Raw genomic sequence first — 20,237 nt, forward strand, 5'->3', positions numbered from 1 at the left:
CTCGGATGCAACTCGTCCGGCCCCATGGACTTGTGCACGTCCAGCTTTTCTAAATAGTCCCTAACCACTTCTTTCTCCACAGAGAGCTGGCCACCTACTCCCCATGCTGTGTTGCCCAGTGCAGCAGTCTGGGAGCTGACCTTGTTCGTGAAGACAGAAGCAAAAAAAGCATTGAGTACATTAGCTTTTTCCACATCCTCTGTCACTAGGTTGCCTCCCTCATTCAGTAAGGGGCCCACACATTCCTTGGCTTTCTTCTTGTTGCCAACATACCTGAAGAAACCCTTCTTGTTACTCTTGACATCTCTGGCTAGCTGAGAAACAGACTGACTCAATAGCCCTGTGGTACAGCACTCAATAAAAGCAGGGACTTGATCATGGGTTTCCTACAGTCCCGGTGAGTGCCCTACCCACTAGGCTATTGGCTGTTCTCAGGTAGGTCTCTTTGTCTCTTTTTATTTTATTTTTTGAAAAAACTGTGAAAGGTCCTTGGTTTTGTTCTGAGTCAGAATGAAAACAGATTTCTAAACCTAAAAATACTTCACAAAACCAAATTCTTGTTTTGTGGTCAGCCATAATTCTAAAACACCAGAATGCTCTATCCGATATTAAATGTGTAACAGGAAAGGCACATTATTCCCCCAAAAGGAATGTGAGATTCTATGTGAAAAACATTTATGGAATATTTCAACAATCAAAACTTGAATATTGTGCACAGAATTTTCAAAAGTACCTAAGCAAATTGGGTACCAGATGCCATATTGGGTGACTAACTCACGTGGGCTCTTTTGAAAATCCCTCCCTGTTAGATAATCTTGAACTACTGTTTAATTTTGTGTCAGTATTTCCATTATATATTTTTTAACATTCTTAACCTGTGCACTTGGAAACTGTTACTGTTTATTGTTAAATTTTTATAGAAATTCTGTCTGTGTGCATACACATGCTCCATTTTATGGGTTTTTTAAAAAAAATTATATAATGAAGAAATACAAAATGGAGACAGATGCACTCTACAACCCATAGAGTTTCGACCAGCAGGAGGTAAGCTGTAAATTCTGGCTTTGGCTTCCTTGGAGCTCTCTTGGCAGCGACTGCTTGGGATAGCTGCTCAGTCCTCCCACAAGCTTCCCCACCATTTGGCTTTACTGGCCAACTAGAATGAGATTTTCAGGCAGCCTGTAGTTCTTCTCTTTGGTCCAGGGAGACATATTACCACTGGGTGCTTGTAGGATGGGATTCTTCTAGTTTTTGCTAGAGAAACATTGGATTGTGGAAAAACAGTATTTATATACCAAGAAATGTATAGTCCTTGGACGATATTGATCCTATGTTCTCTAATTTTCAGACCCCATGAAAAAATAAAATGTGGAATTCATCCTGCAAAGACTCTGTACCTTAACACTGGATCCTGTCTTTCACCTACTCTCTCTTCTCCTCAGCTTCATGATAGCAAAATTTCTACTACAGATTCACTAACAGCCCCTTTATTTCATAGTAGAGGGAGAAACTGGTAAATTAATCCTGTAACCGGTCCTTTGGTTTGTAAGGAGGATGAGTGCACGGATTTTCTTCCTGCCCTGCCCTTTCTCACCCAAGACCACCCCATATGTACCTGGAGTCGTGGGAATAATATAGCAGAAGTGACATTGTTTCCTCACTTCATTTGCCCATATTTTCTTGTCTCTTGTCCTTTTTGCTCCAAAAAATGGAGGGGACAATAGAGCCTTATTAGTTACTCACTTCTGTAGCACGTATCATTGTTAAAGCAGCTGCAAAGAATAAAACTCAAATTAGATTTGCTGTTCACACACAACCTTCCTTCAGAGCCCCTGGTATCAAAACAAAAACAGTCAAAAGCTATATAAAATAAATGTCTTGCATTGTGCCTTGAAGATTGGTACACTTTGGCTCTGACAGGCTGTCAAGGGGAATGAATTCCAAAGGCAGGGGGTCCTAAACTGAGAGGGAGCCCTGCCACTGCTCTTGGAAGGTTCAGTAGCTCTGCGAGTTGAAACCTCCCAGCTGATCTTAACTGCTGTGACAGGATATTGGTGAAAGTCCATTGCTCCAGTATTTTTCTAGTCAACTATAGTTTCTACCATGACAGCATAATGATTTCAGTAGTTTTTGTCTGCATTCTAACAAAAGAAGAATTGTGTCTCTCTAGTTTATCATTTAGTAAACAGAGAGGTTAATGCTGATGAGTACATTAGGGATGGGCCCAATTAGAAAACTTGATCGGAACATTCTTGCTTTGGGTGAGTTTGGCTCTAGGTGCTTGGATTCATCTCTGTTACATGTTTTGTTGCAAGTATTTTTTCATAATTTTAAATTTAGAAAATACATTCCAGGCTAGAATGTTGGTGAGTGTAAACTTAGTGAATGAATGAAGATAACTGATTCTGGGTCAAGCTCTGCTCTCAGTTACACTGAGTCAAATCAGCAATTAACTCCATTGGGGAAAATTCATTTAAGATGACTCAGGGAGTGATAAATTATACTTTCCACTCTGGCCTGGCTGCCTGCCCTCCATTCAGTTCACTCTGAGAGAAAACAGGTGGGAGTAACACTGATTTCCTTTAAAGCAGCTTTAAATTGAGGTTAGGTCTCCATCCCTACTGATGGACTCTGATAAGGGAACGTATGGAGTTACTCCATGACCCCTGTTTTATCAATGGCACCTGTTCTTTGTGCTGTGTGGCTCCGCAACAAGTCCCCCAGAGAAGGAAATGTGTGGCATATTTCTAGCATTACCATATCTGCAACAGACTTTCCACCACCAGGGATATTTGCCAGGTATGAACTGGACCAGATTCTCAGGGTGTATAAATCAATGTAGCACCATTGTCTGGCCATCTGGTTTCAGAGGAGTTAGGCTGCATTTACACCAGTGTAAATTAAATCATAATTTGGGCTCCTGACCTGTAAATGTGGCATCATCTGTTACTCAATGATGAAAAATTGAACACCAAAGATGTCCATATAACATGGAAGCCAATGTCTAATTTTGTTTGCACCATATTTACACTGGTTTAACTTAGAACAGAATCTGTCCTTAGAACGTAATTTATTCCATTGGACTTTACTTGAAAGTAAAGGGAAAAATGCAAAAGAAAGTTTTAGAACCTAGAGGTATATTTTTTTCAGCATGTAGACTCATAATGTACATTTTAATTTAGCAGCTGATAAATTAAAATCAAAACTGGTGGGAGAAACTGGCTTTCTTTTTTACACCCTAAGGTCTATCAGAAATTTCTGTAGGTTCAGGCCTAATTTTTTATTCTCTCAATCACGAAAGTTGTTCTGCTTTAATTCTACTTCAGTGTTAAACATTATTCACACAAAAGCTTCATAAAGGTGAAATTAAGATTGCAGGTATATATCGGTAGTTTGAGTGTATCTTTACAGATTGTTAGAATTTAAAATCTAAATAAATCCTGTTAGAAACCCAGCAAATTGAAAATTAAGGTTTAATCTCTCAAACAAGACATTGACTCTCACACAAACAACCACCACAACTTAACTCTGGCCTCTTAGAGTTGCAGCCATATGGTTTCCCAGAATGAAGTTAAAAGTACTATATTACTTATTTTCTATAATTAGTCTTAAGGAATTATATTTGTTCATTTGAACATCTTTCAGGGAGAAAAGTCAAATAATAGAGAAATGGAGCTATCTGCCATGGAAAACTTGATTTATGGATCAGCTGTACAAATCTTCATGAATGTTTGGCCTTGACATTTTTTAAAAATACAAACGTAATGTAGTCTACAGGCTATGACTGTGATATATTTAATTTAATGGCTCCATAATCTATTGCTTTCTTAAAGTGTGATTTAGCCACACATTTATGGATGCAAATCTTTTTATTGGAAAATGGCTTTTAAAAACCAAAGATTCCTATAATTTTATATTTAATTTAATGGCTCCATAATCTATTGCTTTCTTAAAGTGTGATTTAGCCACACATTTATGGATGCAAATCTTTTTATTGGAAAATGGCTTTTAAAAACCAAAGATTCCTATAAAATTGTACGCAGGAAGGACTAATAATGCTTTAGTAATACTCAAGTTAATGAAAGACCATCTGCTTTCAAACAACTGAAAAGTGCCTGCAACTTTAACTTCACCTGAACAAAGTTTTTGTGTGTGGAATTTATTTGGTCCAAATAAATGGTCCAAAGGACTGATGGAGTAAAAACCCCATTCCTGCAAATGCAAAGAGGCTCACAAGTGGGGAGGCTTTCTCCAGTAGATGCTAGGACAGCGGCAGGCAAACTTTTTGGCTTGAGGGCCGCATCAGGTTTCTGAAATTGTATGGAGGGCCGGTTAGGCTGTGCCTCCCCAAACACCCAGGCATAGCCTGGCTCCTGCCCCATATCCGACCCCCCCACTTCTTGCCCCCTGACAGCTCCCCCAGGACTCCTGCCCCATCCAACCCTCCCTGTTCCCTGACGGCCCCCCGGGGACCCCTGTCCCATCCACCCCCCCTGCTCTCGGTCCCCTAACTTCCCCCCGCTTCCCCATCCAACCCCCCTCCTTCCTGAATGCCCCCTGGGACTCCTGCCCCATCCAACCATCCCTTCTCCCTGACCACCACCGGACCCCTTGCCCCTAACTGCCCCCTGACCCTAACTGCCCCCCCACCCCATTCAACCCCCCCTCCTTCCTGACTGCCCCCCCGGACCTCTGTTCCATCCACCACCACCACCCCCGTCCCCTGACCGCCTCCTGGCACCCCATCCAACCCCTCCTCTCCTTCCTGACTGCTCCCCCAGGACCCCTAGCTCCATTCAACCCCCCTGTTCCCTGCCCTCTGACTGCCTTGACCCCTGTCCATGCCCCTGACCGCCTCCTGATCTCCCCTGCCCTCGATCCACCCCCCTCTGCTCCCTGCCTCCTTACCGCACTGCCTGGAGCACCGGTGGCTGGCAGCGCAGCTGCACCACGAAAGGCAGCTGCACTGCGCAGCACAGAGCACCGGGTCAGGCCGGGCTCTGCAGCCCCACCACCCAGAGCATTGCGGCTGCATGGCTGCAGGGGAGGGGCTGGGGGCTAGCCTCCTGGGCCAGGATGTGGCCCGCAGGCCATAGTTTGCCCACCTCTGTGCTGGGAGATGTCAGGCTTAAAGGGGGAAATGACCATTCAGTCTGATGATTACCAAGTCTCTTGTTAACCTTAGTTTTCATTCACCACCTTGCACCTGATACTGCAGAACTGCTAAGGACTACAAAAAGCTCATCACCCTCCTGAAAATCTTAGTTGGTGCTCAGGCTCAGAGTTTTTCTGTAGAATAGAGGAGGTGCATTTATTCATTTATTTACTTAGATTTAAATAATAATTAAAAGATGCCTATACAAGGTTTTAGGCATGTTAACCCAGCAAAACCTTAGCAATATTTTAAAAAAAGAATGTGACTTCTCTTCTGCTTAATACCTGAAGGACTGGGGATGAAGAGGGGTGGAAATGTGGTTGATAGGAGAACCATGGTCAACAGAACTCAGGATAGAACCTCACCACCTGTCCTGCTACTCCACAATCCTCATAGAGAGGGTCTGCGGAGTGAAGAACCCCTTTCCCACTTACCGTTTACTCCCCAAGCCCAGGTAGCAGTGCTCAGGGAATGAAGACTCTCTCCCACCCCTCTGATTTGCCTAATCTGCATGCTTTAGGATGCTTGTCAGTGCTCTGACTGACTCCAGCTCCCTTCACATACAAGTTTAGAAGGTTTATTAGATTGTTTGCTCTTTGGAGCAGGGATTGTCTGTTTTTACGAGTTTCTGCAGTGCCGAATACAATGGGGCCCAGGTCCATTACTATGGACTACTAGGTACTGCTACAATATAAATAATAGGGGGTCATCTCATGAACCTTATGAGCTCATGTATTATGGAGGGTAGCTCAATCACTCAGGAGGTGAAGAAGTTGCCTCTGAGAGCCAGAGTAATTCAGAAGTGTTTTACAAGGGTGTGGCTTCCTGGTGAAATAAGGCTTATCTTCTTTTATGAGGCCAGACACTGGTTCTTTCTCTTCTTCAGGAGCATGCAGAGAAGAAAACACTCTAGTACAGATAATATAGATTTAGCATAGTTTAGGGCCCTGAAACAGCCAGAACCTCTCTCTGGTAACCATGAAGTAATTTGGCTCATCTGTCAAGAGCTTTTCCGGATACAAGGTCCCCTTTTCCTCTCTCCCTCTCTCTCTCTCTCTCTTTCTCTGTGAATCCTATTAAATAATTCCAAACCCTTTGCCTTCCTAAGGCAACAGCTCTGAGATAGGGGTCTTATATACTTATTTCTTTCCTTGTTTTCCTCCTGCTAAAATAGTTGCTATTCCTGATCTGCTAAAAGTGTAAAATAATTATAAAAATAAGATTCATGTTTTCAGTAAAATGAAGCGACATAACACTGCTGGGATTAAATTCTCTGAGAATTAGTACAGTACTTTAAAACAATATATAAAATGTATTGGGCTAATATAGAAGAAAGGAGACACTAAAGCATGGGTATATCAGAATTCTGTTTATTCTGCTAACCTTCTGTGACAGGAAGGTGGCCTGTGCTCCCTTAGGTTGCCTTCTTATTCTCCCTTGACATCTTTTGGTGGCTAGCTCTGGAAAGAGAATTAAGAAAATAAGTTAAATGAGTAAGGAAAGTAAAGGGAACAAAAGAAAAGTTGAAATACCCCCAAAGAAAACATTTATTTACATTAAAAATGGTCTAAAGGACTGATGGAAATCCATGTAGCATGGATTTAATGCAAAAACATATAATAAACCCAGCAAATCTATTAAAATAACACATAAATTTATGCATGTTAAGGGATGGGTGATATTTGAATAAGTAGCAATGGAAAGGGGATGTATAAAGGCAAAATAATACTCTATTTGATATGCTTTGTGGCCTTCTCTCTCCCTCAATGGCTTCTTGTATATATACTCTCCAGAGTTTAATGTCTTTCAATATTCTCATTAACCCCACCCACCAGCATGAGTATGACAACCAAACAAGTACAGAACTTGAGATGTAAAAACAAAGATGTGCTGGGTTATTTTGCAGACTGTATTAGATAAATGATCTTATGGAGGTCTTTGGTTATCCCTATATGTTTAATACTCTAGCCCAATGTACAACCAGTAAACCGTACGACCCTGGTAAGAAATGAGAAATTTTAAGGGCCATTGAGCACTCTGGATTTGCAGTGTTCAACAGCCCTCAAAATTTCTCATTTAGGATAGAACTTAGGATGGTCTTGATCTCATCCAAAAATCGATGGAAAATTCACTCCCTCCCTCTGATTTAAATTCCTGTCAGAGTGATAGGAAAGTGTGTGTGCTTGCTCCCTCTCTCTCTCTCTCTGCGTTTAAGTATTATGGTACAAATGGCTGACTTTGTAGGGTTTTGTCTATTTTCATTTTGAAATTTCTAAAATGCTTTCACCATACAATCTCCTGGCACAAGTACAAAATGGGAAACAATATACCGTACCTATTTCATTGATAAATATCAGCCTGAACAGCCTCCCAGCCTTGAAAATTCCATGTTCATTCCTGTATTCCTGCTATCTACCCTTCCAGACAAAAGCTTGGTAAATAGATGGACATGATACTATGCCACAGAGGTAAAAATTCTGAGGTTTTGTTAGCCCTGGAATTCACTTCCCTCATTAGGCTCTTGCCTTAACCTGAGATTGGCTTGCCACCAAGCCCCAGATATTCCGTTTAGGATTGGTGATAAAGGCATCTCATCTGTTCTCAACTGATCTCCAGTTTAGGGGAGGAGAGTTCAGAGGAGGATTAACATAAGGTGAATACTGGGGACTTAACTCCCTCTGTCATTTGCATTTGTTTCCCCTTTGTGAGCTGACTGAGCATTTCCTTCAGTTTTCTATTTAAAAACACACTAAATTTTACGTTACACAGATAGAGGAATTGGTACATTATTAGTTCAAGAACTGTTATTTTTAATCTGAAAAATACCTGTGATAAACTAACTTTGTGAATATATTCAGTTCAAAACTCAACACTTCTAGCATATGCCTTTGAATCCAAAATAAGTTAGTTTACTAATTGTTTGCCAGAAGTGTTCATAAAACATGTGGCACAGCAACCTGTGGACTCACAAAGGACAGCAGATTCTTTAGCGTTTTATTAATATTGTGGGGTTCTAGACTAGCAGATTCTCTTTAACTAGGTATTATTAAAAACAAAATGGACAGCTTTAAGTGAACAAGGGTATTTGGAAGGAAACTGACCAATGGGTCAGTTTATTCACTAGCCTTATTCTTTTCTTTCCACTTCTTTTTGATGGTATCCTTTGTTCTTCATTTTGGATAATTGTCCTCACTAGTTTGTTCTTTGTGAGATAAAACCCTAATTCTGCCATCTTTACTTGGGTAAAACTCACATCCTTCTGTGTAGGGAAAGGCTGCCAATGCCTTGCAGTGGGTCTCCTCCTGCTTGCAGCTCAGTGAAGACAGAAACCAGATATTTCAATCTGCATCCCAGAAGACCCCACCAGTTAGTTCTTCCATCATCTGCAGGTAGAATCCACCAATCCTATATTTCTGAGTTTGCTCATGTAACAACAAGATATTTTAAGTATGATTCTAAAATAGCTGATCATGGCAATAAACTATGATCAATTATACTTTGTTTTGCTTTTGACTCTCTCTAAGCATAAACATGGCTGAGAAACAACAACATGGGCATTTGTAGTTACAAATCTCCATTGTTAGTGATCTTTGTAAGCTATGGCTAAAAAAGACTGCCCATCTAAAACCGTGATTGGATATGCTGGTCTAGGATACTTGTAGTAAGATTAAGGTTGTTGATTAATCACAGTTAACTCTCACGATTAACAATACAATACCAATTGAAATTTATTAAATACTTCGGATGTTTTTCTACATTTTCAAATATATTGATTTCAGTTACAACACAGAATACAAAGTGTATAGTGCTCACTTTATATTATTATATTTGATTCCAAATATTGCACTGTAAAAGTGATAAACAAAAGAAATAGTATTTTTCATTTCACCTCATACAAGTACTGTAGTGTGATCTCTTTATCATGAAAGTGTAACTTACAAATGTAGATTTTTTTTACATAACTACACTCAAAAACAAAACAATGTAAAACTTTAGAACCTACAAGTCCACTCAGTCCTACTTCTTGTTCAGCCAGTTGCTAAAACAAACAAGTTTGTTTTACATTTACGGAGATAATGCTGTCCGCTTCTTATTTATGTCATCTGAAAGTGATAACAGGCATTCACATGGCACTTTTGTTGCAAGGTATTTATCACAGGTATTGCAAGGTATCACAGGCGTTGCAAGGTATTTACAGGTATTGCAAGGTGCCAAATAATGCCAAACATTCATATGCCCCTCCATGCTTCAACCACCATTTCAGAGGGTATGCTGATGACGCTCATTAAAAAAAAATCATGTGTTAATGAAATTTGTGAATGAATTCATTGGGGGAGAATTGTATGACTCCTGCTCTGTTTTACAAACATTCTGCCATTTATTTCATGTTCTAGCATTCTCAGATCACCTAGCACATGTTGTTCATTTCAAGAACACTTTCACAGCAGATTTGACAAAACGTAAAGAAGGTACCAATGTGAGATTTCTAAAGATAGCTACAGCACTTAACCCAGGTTTAAGAATCTGAAGTGTCTTCCAAAATCTGAGAGGGACAAGGTGTGAAGCATGCTTTCAGAAATCTTAAAAGAGCAACAATCCAATGTGGAAACTACAGAACCCGAACCACCACCAAAAAAAAAATCAACCTTCCGCTGATGGCATCTGACTCAGATGATGAAAATGAACATTGGTCTGCACTGCTTTGGATTGTTATCGAGCAGAACCCATCATCAGCATGGACGCATATCCCCTGGAATGGTGGTTGATGCATGAAGGGACATATGAATATTCAGCACACCTTGCACGTAAATATCTTGCGACACCAGCTACAACAATGCCATGTGAACACCAGTTCTCACTTTCAGGTGACATTGTAAACAAGAAGTGGGCAGCATTATCTCCTGCAAATGTAAACAAACTTGTTTGTCTGAGGGACTGGCTAAACAAGAAGTAGGAAGAGGACTTGTAGGAAGTAGGAAGTTTTACATTGTTTTATTTTTGATTGCAGTTATTTTTGTACATCATTTGCAAGTTCAACTTTCATGACAAAGAAATTGTACTACAGTACTTGTATTACGTAAACTGAAAAATACTGTTTCTTTTGGTTTTTACAGTGTAAATATTTATAATCAAAAATAAACATAAAGTGAGCACTGTACATTTTGTATTCTGTGTTGTAATTGAAATCAATATATTTGAAAATGTAGAAAACATCCAAAAATGTAAATAAATAGTATTCTATTATTGCTTAACAGCACGATTAACCATGATTAATTTTTTTAATGACTTGACAGCCCTAAGTAAAATATAAACTTTGTTAGTGAACAAAAATAGGAAGGACTTGGGAGCTAGGACTTGGGAGTCATCCAGGTTTCTACCAATTCTCTTCTCTTCCATATCTGTAAGGGAAAGCAACACTTTGGAACTTCCTTTTAAGAGAAATTAGGGGGTAACAGCCTCATGAGAGCCCTAGGAAGCCAGGACTTCTGGGGATGCCAAGCTGTCCAGAAGCTAGCCGTAGCCTGTGAGGCTGCATGGCAGAATTTATGTAAATGGGATCTGTGCAGATGATCCCCTGGCTCCTATGGATCCCCTAAGATGTGCACAGATCTGGGATGATTTGTGAGTAAAAAGAAAAGGAGTACTTGTGGCACCTTAGAGACTAACCAATTTATTTGAGCATAAGCTAAAGGAATGGATTCTCCAATTTTTTCCACAGGGGTATGCCACTCCTCACAATGAAAAAGTGAACAGAAAACTTCACAAATTGAAACTCATAGAAAGTTATTCCTAAACATTTAGGGGACAATGAATCCACAACTGAAAAAGCCCTGAAATTAGATACACCTTTTGACCATCCGTCAGGCATTATCTTCACTGGAATTTTAGCCACCAAAATAGCTGCACTGGGGCAAATACCTAGTGTGGACACAATTTACACCAGTTTTTGCAAATCCAAACTCTGAATTGTAGTTCCATTGGTGGCTAAAATTCCAGTGTAGTCAAGACTTCAGAAATACTATGTGGGCTGGGAGCGCTTCCTTCAACGGACAAGGAGCTATAATGCTTTACTTCCTCCAATGGACAAGGAGCTATAATGCTTTAAGAGCTGAATGGATGTGGGGCAGAGACAAGGGCAGTGGAGGGGGTGGGGGGAAGAGGGCAGGAGGCAGGTTCTATTGGCTGCCAGTTCAGTTACCAGATTACAATACCAAAGTGAACATCTCACAAAGAATTGCCAAAGCATCATTACCCAGTAGAGAGTAAAATATTCTATTCTGCCCATTTGTACATTTTTCCTGCACAAAACAATAATTTTTTTAAAGGAGAAATTGGAATTTGCCATCTTATCCATTAGTAAATTTGAATTATGATGAATTTTCTTCATTTCCCAATAACATAAAATATTTCTAAATTCCCATTTATATTTCCATATTTATGTTTATGTATACCAGGGTTCAAAGGTCACATTGTTTCTTAGCATCAAAGCTGGAGCTAGCTATACCACAGCAGTCCTGTGATGATTTTTCATATTTATTTTATATATTCTTGTACCTTTTCCCCCAACACATAATTTGTGTAAAACTTGGATTTTGTATGAATGTCCTCTAATTTCTCCTGAGACTATAGCTTTTTGGTAAGAAGAGACCTGTCATAAATCCACTTGAACTTTATCTCCCTTAGGGAATATTGGAGTATTTTAGGTAACAAGATTAGATGTGCAAAGCTAAAAAAAAACAACCACTTTCAGCACTATAAGTGCTTTGCAGAAAATGCATCCTATGGGAGTTAAAACCCTACAAAAGCTTGTATATTTAAGGAAATATTCTGTGTATCCAAGGAAAGTGTTACAATTCAATTGAATATCAATTGTTGTACACAAAAGTAAATTTGTTTTGCTCCATCTCAACAAAAAATATCTAAAATAGTTAATTCATTAGCTGCTACTTTCTGAATTAATATATAGACTGAGGGGTAAATTCTGCCCTTTGTAAATGTGTGTAATCTAATTAGCATTAGTGAGATTTCCTGGGCTGAATTCATCACTTGGTTTCTGCCAGTACAAACTGACGGAACCTGGGCTGCAGGCTGCCAGTGGCAAACAAGCTGCCTGGAGTCGGACACAGCAGAATAAGCCGCCTGTAGCCCAAGCTCCACTGGGGGCATGGACCCAGCTAGCACAGCCCACAGAGTTACTAAAGTGTTAGCACTTACTAAGGATGCTTTTTGACTGATGAGAGAAAGTAAGGGCTGCTTTGAAAGAGAAGCAGGGTATGAAAAATGTTTCAGCTCCTTGTCTGAGCTACCTGATAGTTGATAGAGGGGAGAGTAGCTTGGTAGAGCACCTTGCAGAAATGCAGGATTCAAGATAGGAACAAAGGTACCTTGTCTATCCACCCTCTGCCAAAAATAGAGAATGAAAAATGCTGCAAGATTACCAAATTTAAAACAAACAAACAAACATGAAAAACAACCAAAGAGCCTCATCACATGCCTGCAGTCCTGATACAGGCAAAACTGACGTTGACTTCAGTGGGGATTCTGTGTGCATAGAGATTGCCGCGGTATCCTATAATCTCATTAAAATATTGGCAAGATTCTGATCTCAGTTACACTGATGAAATCCCAAAATCAGTGGACTTATTCTGTATTTATGGAATAATTGAGATTGGAAGCTAGCCCTGTAGTTAATTCTCCTGGAAAGACATTATTACATCGAGGAGTAAGTAAAGAAAAATATTTTACATCTTTAAATAAAAATTGTACTTCATGTAGTAAAATTATTTCTTTTTCAAAAGTATCGTCTCATGGCAGTTATAACATCCAGTCTTGAGAGAGACTACAACCGACCAAATGTCTGAGGCTAATCTGACCACCTCTGAGGCCTTTTCTACACTACGGGGGGAGAGCGATCTAAATTACGAAACTTCAGCTATGTGAATAACATGGCTGAAGTCAGCATACTTAGATCTACTTATTGCAGGGTCTACACTATTCTATGTCAGCGAGAGACACTCTCCTGTCGACTCCCCTTGCACTTCTCGTTCAAGTGGAGTACAGGAGTCGATGGGAGAGTGATCTGTGGTTGATCTAGTGGGTCTTCACTAGACCCGCTAAATAGACTGCTGATGCATCAATCCCCGTGCATCGATCCCCTGGTAAATGCAGACAAGCTCTGAGTCTTGCATCTTTAATAAACAAATCTCTTCCTTTCCTTTGATAATTATGGATTTTATATAAATAGAGGATATTCATTTCTTCCACTTTTCTGATGCTACCTGCTGAAACTCTGACTAACTGTTGTAATACGTTGATTCAGTAGAAACTATCCATGGGTTTCTCCACAGATTTGACAAAGATTGTTTCCACTGCTGACTGTGAGCTAATCATCAGTGACTTTTTGCCCTTTAACATTTTTTTGATGTTTAACTCAGAGCCAAAGCTCTGACAAAGCCAAATGTCAACTTCAACTTCTTATGCCATTTAATCAGAATTTTAAATTGGCTGTTACACTCATTTTTTGGTAATAGATGATTGTGTCCGCAAAGAATTGGGTGAAAGCCTAGCATCTGCAATCCACATTTAAACAAGTAGCCTGGTTTCCTTATCTCATTTAGTTTTCATGTCACTGATATCTCGTTATAGCTGTGTAGCACTTTAGTTGGCTAATTATTAGCCCTATTTTGAACTCAGTCAGGGAGAACCATAAATACTGGTATATAGCTCTTGGTCCTCCATATTTGTACGACACTGGGCAATAAAGTATTTTTATTAACTTACTGTGTTGTAAGTAGATGAAAGTAAATGCAATGATAATTTGCAGTAAGTTAATGGTAGATGATTATTTGTCAAGAAAAAAACATCTGAAATGTTCATCTTGTGCACAGAGAAGGTGGTTGGGACCATAGTGCATTACATATGGCTTTCTTAACCCAACACTAGACTCAGATGTTCAAAATCTGGCCCTGCTAAAGTTCATTCTGGCCCTGCTGAAGCAAAACTCTCCTGAACCTCAAAGGGAACAAGATTTAGCCCATATTGTCTAATTTGACTACAAAGAGCTCAGAGTTTCTCTCTCGGATGTATGGTACACATAATTAAAATTAAAGACTAAAATTGAACAGTGCTCCATATCAGAAGCCATTCTCAATCAGAGCGATATAAAATATATTGTAAATGTACCCAACGATTTTTCACCAAGGTGGAACTCTGAGTATTCCTGATGAGATTTGGGAACCTCATAGAAAAATAGGGCGTCTTGGGACCACACAGCATCTGCTCACAGTACTTGAGCTTTTGTAGTGGAGGTTATAAGGGTGCATGCAGTCTAATGTGCATCAGGGAAGACCATTCCCAGACTGGTGTTTAGAATTACATGTTTTTTATGTCTTGGGCTCAAAAAGACAAGCACAGTGGGAGGTACAGAAGCTTGGCACCTTTTGAAATCAGGCAGTTTAGCAATACAGGAGCCTAACTTTAGGTGCCTAGGTTTGTAAATTTTGGCCAAGACCTTCAGGGAAGTCACCAAGGTTTTTGTAGCCTTTGAGGGAGTGCCCTTTCCACTCAGTGCCTGTCAAATGGATTAGGCTGGACACTGAGGCTTTAAGCTAGGGTGAGCATTAAGCCTCCCTCCACATGAATGGCCTGCATCTAATGCAGGAGTTGTCAGACTTTATTGCACCGTGACCCCCCCTTCTTGTTGGGGGGAGAGAGGGCTGCAGCCTGAGCCCCATTGCCTCAGATGGAGGTGGAGCTCAGGCTTCAGCTTCAGCCCTGGGTACCAGCAGGTCTAATGCTGACCCTGGTGACCCCATTAAAATGGGGTTGCGACCCACTTAGGGGTTCTGACCTAAGTTCCCCATAAGCTGAGTGTCCATGCAGCCGCCTATTTAGTACCACACAGGTGCTCAGGGAACCTGCCTGGGGACCTGCCATGGCCGGGGAGAGCGCCCCTCCCCCAGCTCTAACCTAGCTCGGCCCTCAACCTGCAATGCCCGGGGTGGCCCCTTGCCCCCAACTATGCCGCGGCGCAGATCCAGACCCAGGCAGCTCGGCCCGGCCCCGGAGCCGGCCATGGCAGCCCAGAGTGGCATGGCCCGGCGCGGCCCGGACCCAGCCATGGTAGGGGCGGCCTGGCCCGGAGCCAAACATGGCCAGGTTGGCCCGAACCCAGGGCACCCAACCTGGCTCCAGCTGTGGCAGCCTGGCCCCAGCCAACACAGCGTGTCGCAGCCCAGACCCGGCCAGGGCAGCTTGGCCCAAACCCAGGCAGCCGTGCCCGGACCCAGGAATGGCCAGGGCACCTCTTCTCGAACCCAACTCCAGTCCCGGAGCTTCCGCAGCCGGGGGAGAGGCGCCTATCCACCCCAGCCCAGGTGCTGCTGCTGGGAGAGAGAGCTGGGGGGAGTCCTCTCTTCCTGCCATAGCTCCGGAGCACCTTCTCCACCCCAAACCCCTCATCCCCAGCCCCACCTCAGTGCCTGCACCCCCAGCCAGAGCCCTCCCCCACACACCATGGCCCTACCCTTGCCCCAGCCCCTCATCTCTGGCCCCACCCCAGAGCCCACACCCCCAGCCGGAGCCCTCACACTCCTGCACCGCAACCCTATGCCCCAGCCTTGAGCCCCCTCCCACACTCTGAACCCCTCATCCCCACCACATGAATTTTGTTATGTGCACCAATATGGAGGTGATGTGTCAAATAATCATCTACCATTAACTTGCACACATTGGTGCACATAACAAAATTCATTCCACACATGGGTGGGAAAAATTAGAGGGAACACTGGTCCCAACCCACAGTTTGAGAACCGCTGCTCTAATGTTTCCATCATAGAAATTTACAGGGCAGCTACCAGGAACTCTCTATACCGCTGTACACAGCACAACTTTCTCAACTGGGAGTAGGGGTCTGATATTCAATTTCGGAGGTCAGTTCTGCAATCCTTTAATGAAAACTCCTCAACCTATGTTTCTGAGAGTCTGTTTTTCCCAGGTGAGGATATGCAGAGGCTATCTCAAAGAAGAAAGATAGGTTACTTGCCTGTGGTTCTTTGAGAGTGTCTCCTCTGCATATTCAGTCCTGCCCACCTTCCACTCTTCTCCAAAGTTCTACTGTTATACAGCTATGCTGTGTGTGGAGTGACTGAAATGGTTGAGGATTGTACAGCCCATTAAAATTGTGGCTCTGATTATTCAGTCCCATAAAGAGGCACTTGTGCTGTCCTAACAGTCAGTGGTTTTCTAGAAAGTTTCTGAAGTTCAGTGGCACTGGAGAACCACATTCTGTAAGTGTGAATATGCAGGGACGGTACGCCCAAAGAACCGTAGTAACTGGTAAGTAAACATTCTTTGTCTCCTGTGGATTTACCAGAGAATTTCAAACAAAGTTTTGTGAATTCCTCATCTTTTACGGACACTGAATTCACCAAACATTTTCCATGACAAAAGATATTGAGTAGGATTCTATTTTGTGGGACTGAATTAATTTTAGAAAAATTTAGGGGGAAAAAATCATGTTGGTGAAATCAGTATATTGGCTTGACATTGTCAGTTGCATACATTATTTGGTGTTCATTTAGCTCTGTGGTAAACTAATGCTACAAAATTTTATTAATTCTTAAATTTGTGTGTGTTGATACTTTAATAATATACATTCCTACCAGAATAGAAGGAATAAAATTAAAATACATTAATACACAATTTACAGCATACATTTAAAAAATTCATTACATTCAGGAACCTCAAAAGGCAAGATCGAGCCCAGAGTCATTGAATCAAAAGACTTTTCTGTATCTGTTGTATTTATAATGCTAAAATAGATTTCCCAAAATGGAGTATGTTAAAGAGAATATTGCTTCTAATCTCAAAATTTTTCTCTGAACATTTGTTTGTTTCAGAGATGGAATTCTGTGAAAATCCACACATCGTGTGCTCTGGCTACCAGACGGACTTGCATGGTGTATCTCAACGTGGTTACCCATTGGAGATGGGTTCAGATGTGGATACTGAGACTGAAGGTGGTGCTTCACCAGATCATACTCTGAGGATGTGGATGACGGGGATGAAATCAGAACACAGTTCCTGTTTGTCAAGCCGGGCAAACTCACCTTTGTCACTCACTGACACTGACCATGAAAGGAAGTCTGATGGAGAGAATGGTAATAAAGCAATCGTATAGTATACTAAAATATAAAGAGCAACTTATTTGAACCTTTTCTTTTCTTGTTTATTTTTCTTCTCTTTCTATAGATACTCATTCTATAGACAAATCAAAAGGCTTAAATTATGTTTATGTTATGTTCATAGTATATACTGAAAATATGAAAGTGAGAAGATGTTTTGGGTTAATTTGTATATTTCCTTTTAACAGTGGAAGCAATGTTAGCTTCACCTTTGCATAGAGTAGGAACATAGGGACTGATCTGAAACCCATTGACATTAACTTTAGTGGTCTTTGGATCAGGCCCTTAATCCTGTAAATGCAGTTGTAGTGGATGTACTTCAAGTAGGAGCTCATTCTGCAAACACTGGCTTCTGGTCATAGTACTTCAGACTGACTAGTTCCAGTTGACTCCAATGGTACTAACCTCAGTTAAAAGTGCTATGCCCAATATTAAGTGTTTTCAAGATCAAACTCTTTTTTGTACACTGTACAATAATCTCCTGTGGAGGTGGGATAAACCCTTTACTTCAGACTCCTGTCATACTGGGCAAAATGCTAAAAAAACATACTGTGGGCATAGCCCTGCTTTTTCTGCCAAAAGGATTGGGTAGGTCTCTTTCATCACTCGTGTCTGTGATCCTTGTGGTATGTAAGGCTTTATCACTATTGTTGAAAAAGTTTGTGTTCTCTTCCAGGCTTTATGCTTATGTAGTATTTGAATGTTCCCAGAAGGTAGAATTTTTTTTAAAAAGTTAGTAAGAAAATCAAAGCATTATTCACCTCATTGTAGCAAGCAACAAATAGAAATATTTTCTAATAATTTCCCCACTGAGTATTTCAGAAAATAGGTAAATAAATATTATCACATATTTCCACTAAGTATGAGTAGGCCTATCCCATGTTCTAGTTATGTATTTATACATGTATGCTACAGTATAGAAATTGTGAACGAATTCATATTAAAGAGATACACCCACACACCTATTTTACTGGCTAGGAAAATATCAGAAGGGGGCAATGAAAATAACTGATACCATTGTAGTATTCAGAGTAGTGCTGTTTTAGTAGAGATAGAGTGGTCCTGTGATTAATGTCGATTTTGTAGATGTAGTATATCTTTTGACGGTACTCGAGTTCAGATCATATGTAAAGTTGATAGTGTAATTATAATTAGTCCTGTGGGTGATCATTATACAATTCCCCTTGTACACCAGTGAAAATGTCCCATATATCTTCAAAGTTACAGGAGCATGACTTCCCTCATGTGCTTTATCCATCTGAGGATTAAGTCTTCTGTGCCAATGTTCTTTGTTATTTTGCTAGCATCTAAGTCATGTGAGTGCTGCCACTTACTTGTATGGAGAGCAAGTGTTGCCTTCTTTCATCTGTCACCTGAATTCTGCCTGTTGGATATGGACCTCCTTCCTTCCACTCACAATACTTTTTAGGCATTCTGGTTCTTAAATAAGGATTAGCAGGCTTGAATATGGCCTGCCCAGGGATTGTCTGCCTGCTCAGTAGTGGAATGTTTAAAGGGAATGCTGATTGCAAAGGGAGCACACTTACTTGTATTATGGAGATAAGGGGATCTTTCCAGCCCACTATTTTAAGGTTTTTGGAGTTGACACCTTGAGATGTGGTTGGCTGTTTGGCAAAGATGTCAAATTTTGCTTGCAACACTTTTTTATGGCTGGGTCATTGTGATAGTCAGCTGGTCATAGTGTTACACTAAATGTCATATTTGGGGTCAGTAACAAATTTCCTCTGACAGCAGATTGGGTAGTTGTGGATGGAGGGGGACGCTGGTATTAATTTACTTCCTATGCATTGAAAGAGTCAGGGACTGCATGATATTGGGGGAAGGAGGCCTAGTTATAGGGTTTTGAGGATGGAGTAACTTTTTGTAGATTCATAGATTTTTAAAGCTAGAAGGGGCTATTAGGAATATTTAGTCTTACCTCCTGCATAGTCCAGGCCATAGCATTTCACTCAGTGATTGCTGCATTAAGCCCATAACTCCTAGTCCTCCATAAGTCTTTTGTCACTACTTTTTAATCAAGGTGCCTGTTTTAGGTTACATTCTCAGCCATGGGTCCCAAATCCTCTCCTCTGATTGGGAATAGGAGGTTGAGGGAAAATTGAGGTGTTGCACTGCTGTTGGGAAGGGCACTGGAACTAAGAATACTGGTAAGAGGCATTATCTGTCTGAACTCCCAGTTCTCACTCTGGGGAATCGACAGGGTTGGGGTTGATATCATAGGCTTCATTGTACTTCTCTGCTTATGGATGGGACACGGCAATACTTATAGGTTTGTAAAAAGCATATGGATAAACTCTGAGACTACAGGGATTTAGGCCACTACTGGTGAGTTAATAGTTTTCATTCACAGGTTAAGTTTATAAATAAATTCATGGTCAGAGGACTTGAAGCAAGAGATGTGTATGTGCGTGTGCACAAGGTTGACTTGCATACAGTGTAAAAAAAAAAAAAAAAGCACTCTCTGAACACTGTTCTTTTCAAGTCTTAAATAATTGTAGTAATAAAGAACGAACCTAAGTGAATTGCCCAGCCCTTTACACTTAGGACTCTCTTCATGAACCAGATGTGCTAAGTTTATCCTTGAATGTCATGTGATGTGCCCAGAGACCAGTATTTTCTCAATTACTGTGAAAATAGACTTCTTCACCATCAGCAAATTTCTTACTAGGCCACCTCAGTGAACGTTTGTGGTATGAAATTGGGTGACTGCATTATTAGGTTGAAAGGGGGAAAATTATGTTGTGAAATATTGTTTCTTCTTCCCCAAAGCCTGTCTTACCTGACCTGTAAAGTGAGACCTGGAGAAGAAGAGACCTACAGAAATCCTGGGTTCAGAGGGTTTGTCCAAATGGTCTATGAAAATGGCTTCTTGCAAC

The 20,237-nt window shown here is 40.9% G+C and overlaps 1 protein-coding gene across 18 annotated transcripts in view; it reads left to right on the plus strand.

Moving 5' to 3' along the window:
- TENM1 (teneurin transmembrane protein 1) overlaps positions 1–20,237 on the plus strand; it is a 1,403,901-nt gene that overhangs the window by 1,054,472 nt on the left and 329,192 nt on the right. For all 18 annotated transcript variants that reach the window (XM_073361279.1, XM_073361281.1, XM_073361273.1 and 15 more), the window contains one exon: positions 17,056–17,316. In XM_073361279.1, coding sequence (XP_073217380.1) covers positions 17,056–17,316 — 261 coding nt within the window. The remainder of the gene's footprint in view (positions 1–17,055; positions 17,317–20,237) is intronic.

The sequence above is a fragment of the Lepidochelys kempii genome, chromosome 9 (assembly GCF_965140265.1).
Source record: "Lepidochelys kempii isolate rLepKem1 chromosome 9, rLepKem1.hap2, whole genome shotgun sequence".
Classification (NCBI taxonomy): domain Eukaryota; kingdom Metazoa; phylum Chordata; order Testudines; family Cheloniidae; genus Lepidochelys; species Lepidochelys kempii.